Source organism: Bison bison, unplaced genomic scaffold (assembly GCF_000754665.1).
Source record: "Bison bison bison isolate TAMUID 2011002044 unplaced genomic scaffold, Bison_UMD1.0 scf7180017864456, whole genome shotgun sequence".
In the NCBI taxonomy this organism is placed as follows: domain Eukaryota; kingdom Metazoa; phylum Chordata; class Mammalia; order Artiodactyla; family Bovidae; genus Bison; species Bison bison.
This window is the reverse complement of record NW_011495018.1, coordinates 28506506-28511295: the sequence shown is the minus strand read 5'-3', so window position 1 is coordinate 28511295 and position 4790 is coordinate 28506506. Positions and strand designations below refer to the sequence as shown.

The window sequence follows — 4790 nt, the reverse complement described above, 5'->3', positions numbered from 1 at the left end:
GTAGCCTCTGGACTGGGGGATGGCTCCCACGCCTCTCCCAGCCTCCCCCTCTTCACACATGCCCCCATCCGGTCCCCTGCCTGCTTCAAGGACTCAGTCTCCTCTAGGCTCTTCTGAATTGGGGGGAGAAAGGGGGTGCCTTCAGCAGACAGGATGCCTGCGTTTCCTTGGATGTCCACCCCCTTCTTGCACCAACAGTCTAAAGGGGATGGCAAGTTAGATCCCAACTGACTTCATCTTTTCAGGACTGAATGAATCTCAATGCATCCAACACCAATCCCTGCACCTCACCCCACTCCAATAAATGCAGCAGAGGATGGACGGTAGACTAAGACTTTTCTGCTCTTTCTGAACCCTAAAGCAGGCAATTCGTGAGCCTTCTTCTTGACCTCAACTCCCTTTACATCTTTTCAGTTCTCCCACGTGTCTACCCTGCAGTCCTCTTATCATGGTTCTTGCCTGTTTTCCTGTCCATAATGGAACTGGGGAACAGCCATGCTATGAAGCTGCACAGTTCTTGGTATGAAAAATGAGAGGCTAAAAATCCCTGGAGAAGGCAGAACATGTTCCCCTCTCTACCTTCAGTATCACTCTTCCCACTTGACTTTGGGGTCAGATGGAGAACTGACTTCCCACCCAGAATGTCTAGGCTCTGGAACCCATTCTGCCCTCAGATCCTGAGAGGACCTAGGAGAGGCAGGGGGTCTTGGGAAACAGGGTCCCTGATCTGATCCACCCCTCACCCTCCTACCAGAGTTGATCTATGAATGTTTCAGTCACAGTATCCCCAACTCCTGTCCCTCCAGAACCCGTCCCATCCTTTGCCTTGGGTATGGAGCTGGCATATCCTCAGGAACTCTGGGAATAGCCACACACACAGATACCCTGAGAGGCTCAGCCACACACTCTGTGCCCCTCAGGTATCTTTGCCATGGCATAAAACTACACACACTGTCGCTCAGACACAATCACATCCCTGTCACATACACAGGTTCAAGTAGTCACACATTTTGTCCTTTCTTACACACGTGAACACCCAGTCACACCACCCCCTGTATCTCTCACACACTGAGTCCACACATACTGGGACCCAAACCTGCAAGGATGGAGGTGTGGAGAGTCACACACCTTCAGAGCCACTGTGGGTCCATGACCCCAAAAGGGGACCGCCCCCACAGAAGTCTGGTGTTATCTCAGGATTCCCAGAACCTCCTTCCTCTATTCCAGATACCTCTGCCTGTCTCCAGACTTTTCCTCATTCCTCCAGTTTCTCCTTATCCCCAGTCCCCGTACCCCCATGCTGTACCCCTCACCACCTCCCTGCCTCCTGGCCCTCTTTCCTCACCTCCCTGAGACACCCAGTCCTCCAGATTCCCTCTCTTCCTCCCCAGATCCACCCCTTGAGTCCCCCTCTTTACCTCTCCATGATGTCCTACTCCCCCACCTTCTCTCTTCCCCTCCCCCAGATGCCCCATCCCATCACTAACCTGCTTACCCCTGCAGCCCCCACCCTAGTCATAAAGTCCCCAACCCTGCAGGCACTGTCCCTCTAGCCAGCAGACCAGACATGCCCAGATACCTACGTTACCTTCCAAGGAGACAGGCTCAAAGAGACCAAATTGCTCCAGGACCTTGACAAACAGCGCGAGGACCACAAGCACAGCGACCACCTCTAGCCCTTCCAGGTTCATGGTGGGCCTGGGGCATGGCCCTCCAGGCTGAGGCTGGCCTGCCCTACTCACACTTCCTCCCCCTCAGGCTCCCCAGACTGAGCAGGACCGCCTGCAGTCTCCCTTCCTGCTCCTTCCCCGGATCTCCTCCCTCTCCCCCCTTACCCCGCCTCCCCACAGGCCTCCCAGCCACAGGCCTCCCAGCCACAGCCTCTTCCTCTTCGCGGGGACCACTTCAGCCTATAAATTGATATCTCCTCCAGAGCTTCTGGTGTGAAGGATACGGCCCAGGCCAGGCCAGAGGAGGAGCAGTAACTTGCCTCTCCCCCTGAGGACAGCTTCCCTCAGACACCCTGTGGCTACTCTGTGCCAAAGAAAGGGGCAGAGGGAAGACTTACGCTTAGAAGTCAGGGGCGGGCAGTGTGTGCATGCGTGTGTGTGTTTGTGTGTGTGTGTGTGTGTGTGTGTGTACGACAGAGAAACCAGGAACTGTACATGCGTAAGAATATGTTATGGGTGTCTGGGTGTCTTCATGTGTATATATTCCTGTGTTTGTGTGCAGAGAATGTGTACCTCTTATATATGTCTCTGTGTGTTTACACGATTGTGCACCTGTCTTAGGGATGCGTGTGGTCTATGTGGGTATGTAACCTGGGTGTCTGTGGTATGTGTGAGTGTGTTGGAGTATTTCTGAGTTTGTACAGAGTGTGAGGTATCTATATTTTAGCAAGGTTGTTATGTGGGGGTCTGAAGATTGGTAATATGGATGTATCCTATAATTAGGAATATGGGTCTGCAGTGGTTGTGTAATTGTATCCACATGAAACTGTATGAAAACATAATGGAGGAGAAGGCAGTGACCTCTCCAGTCAGGAGGACACCACCTACATTGATCGAGGTTGCCATGGAGACTAAGAGGTGGGAAGCAATCTTCTTCCCCCCCCAGACAGGGAAACTGAGGTCCAGGGGAGGGAGGATTAGGTCCAATAGCCTGGGCAGGGGAAAAAGGCCGGTTAGCCCTAACATGACCCTCTGGGGAGGGGACTCATTGAAGCTGACTTTAGGACCCAGAGAATCAACTTCCTTGGGAGAGGAAGGGCTTCCCTGATAGCTCAATTGGTAAAGAATTCACCTACAGTGCGGGGGACCTGGGTTCAATCCCTGGGTTGGGAAGATCGGGAAAGGAAGGGTGTGCTCTCCCTTTCCTTCTGGCAGGGGCCTCACTCTGGAGCTGCCAAAGTCCTGCCTGCTCTTTGGGAATCTTCACAGAGCTGACAGGAGAAACCCAGGGCTAGAGGGAAACCTGAACCTTCCAAGAGAGTCACCCAGCCCGGGTGCATTCCTTGAGCTCCTCCCCCATCTTCCGGTCTCCCTCCAGGTGGTGGTGTGTGGTAGCAGGTGGACAGAGGCTTGCTGAGCCAAGGAGCCAGAAGACACCAGCCTCTGGGCTACTGCCACATCTGGTGAGGGACTGAGCACTCAGTATGTGGTAGATAATGTGCAGTGTGACATCATTGCACTGAATTTACACAATAAACCTATGAATGAGGTACTGTTATGGGTGGGAAAACTAGGCAAAAGGAGTTTAAGCAAATCTCCAAGATCAGTAAGTGTCAGATCTTCAATTTTCAGCCATCCTGACTGGGCCTGCACTTTACACTACACTACTCTACAGTGGCTCCCTTCATAGACAGCTTGCCCACACTGGAGGCCCAGTGTAGGAGGATTAACCCCAGAAGAACCCTTCCCTCCCTATACAGCTCTGAGATGACTGTGTGTCAGCCTCAAAGTGAACATGGAGAGTGAAAAAGTTGGCTTAAAACTCAACATTCAGAAAACTAAGATCATAGCACCTGGTGCTATCACTTCATGGCAAATAGATGGGGAAACAATGGAAACAGTGACAGACTTTATTTTGGGGGGCTCCAAAATCAATGCAGATGGTGACTGCAGCCATGAAATTAAAAGACGCTTACTCCTTGGAAGAAAAGTTATGACCAACCTAGGCAGCATACTAAAAAGCAGAGACATTACTTTGCCAACAAAGTTCCGTCTAGTCAAAGCTATGATTTTTCCAGTAGTCATGTATGGATGTGAGAGTTGGACCATAAAGAAGGCTTAGTGCTGAAGAATTGATGCTTTTGAACTGTGGTGCTGGAGAAGACTCTTGAGAGTCCCTTGGACTGCAAGGAGACCAAGCCAGTCAATCCTAAAGGAAATCAGTCCTGAATATTGGAAGGACTGATGCTGAAGCTGAAACTCCAATGCTTTGGCCACCTGATGCAAAGAACTGACTCATTTGAAAAGACCCTGATGCTGGGAAAGATTGAAGGCGGGAGGAGAAGGAGAAGACAGAGGATGGCATCACTGACTTGATGGACATGAGTTTGAGTAAGCTCCGGGAGTTAGTGATGGACAGGGAAGCCTGGCATGCTGCAGTCCATGGGGTCGCAAAGAGTCGGACAGGACTGAGTGACTGAACTCAACTTGGAGATGGGTGCCAGTCCTTACTGCTTCATTTGAGGTTCACGGATCTGCAGTTCTACAAGGCCACCACTGGGGGTCAGGCCTTCATCTCACACCATGTATCTTACCCCTTCCTTCTCCCAACATCCTTGGGAAGGTGTGGGAATGACTGGGCAAGAGCTTGCCCCTCCCCCGTCCTTCCTCCAGGAAGAAGTCAACTCAGGGACTGTTTTTGGTTTCTCACACCTTTGAAGGGTTTACAGATAAAATGAGCAAATATTCAGTATCTCCCTCTCACCATCCAAAATCCATAGATGGCTTTTAATACCCTTCCTCCACTCTCATCAGCAGATCTCTTTTTTGAGCCAGCTTGGCCTCCTCACTGTCCCCCAGACACAGAAAACTCTGCTGTTTCTTACCTCTGCTCCTGCTAGTCCCTCTGCCTGGAATGCCCACCCTCTGCTCTCCTGCCCTACATTCTTACCTGTCTGTTAGGGACAGCTTAAATTCCCTTTTCTTCAGAACCTCCAGCCCTCAGCAGGCTCCTGCTGCTGCTGCTGCTGCTAAGTCGCTTCAGTCGTGTCAGACTCTGTGCGACCCCATAGACAGCAGCCCAACAGGCTCCCCCGTCCCTGGGATTCTCCAGGCAAGAAC

General features: G+C 51.7%; 1 protein-coding gene across 4 annotated transcripts in view; it reads right to left on the bottom strand.

The window, feature by feature from the left end:
- Positions 1-4790, bottom strand: part of KCNIP2 (Kv channel interacting protein 2) — a 19357-nt gene that overhangs the window by 6744 nt on the left and 7823 nt on the right. Inside the window, exon 1 of one of the 4 annotated variants that reach the window (XM_010859471.1) lies at positions 1589-1813. The exons of the other annotated variants lie outside the window; for them this stretch is intronic. Within the exon in view, the coding sequence (XP_010857773.1) occupies positions 1589-1691 (103 nt within the window). The 5' untranslated portion in view covers positions 1692-1813. Of the gene's footprint in view, positions 1-1588; positions 1814-4790 lie in introns of those variants that run through there. 4 annotated transcript variants of the gene reach the window in all.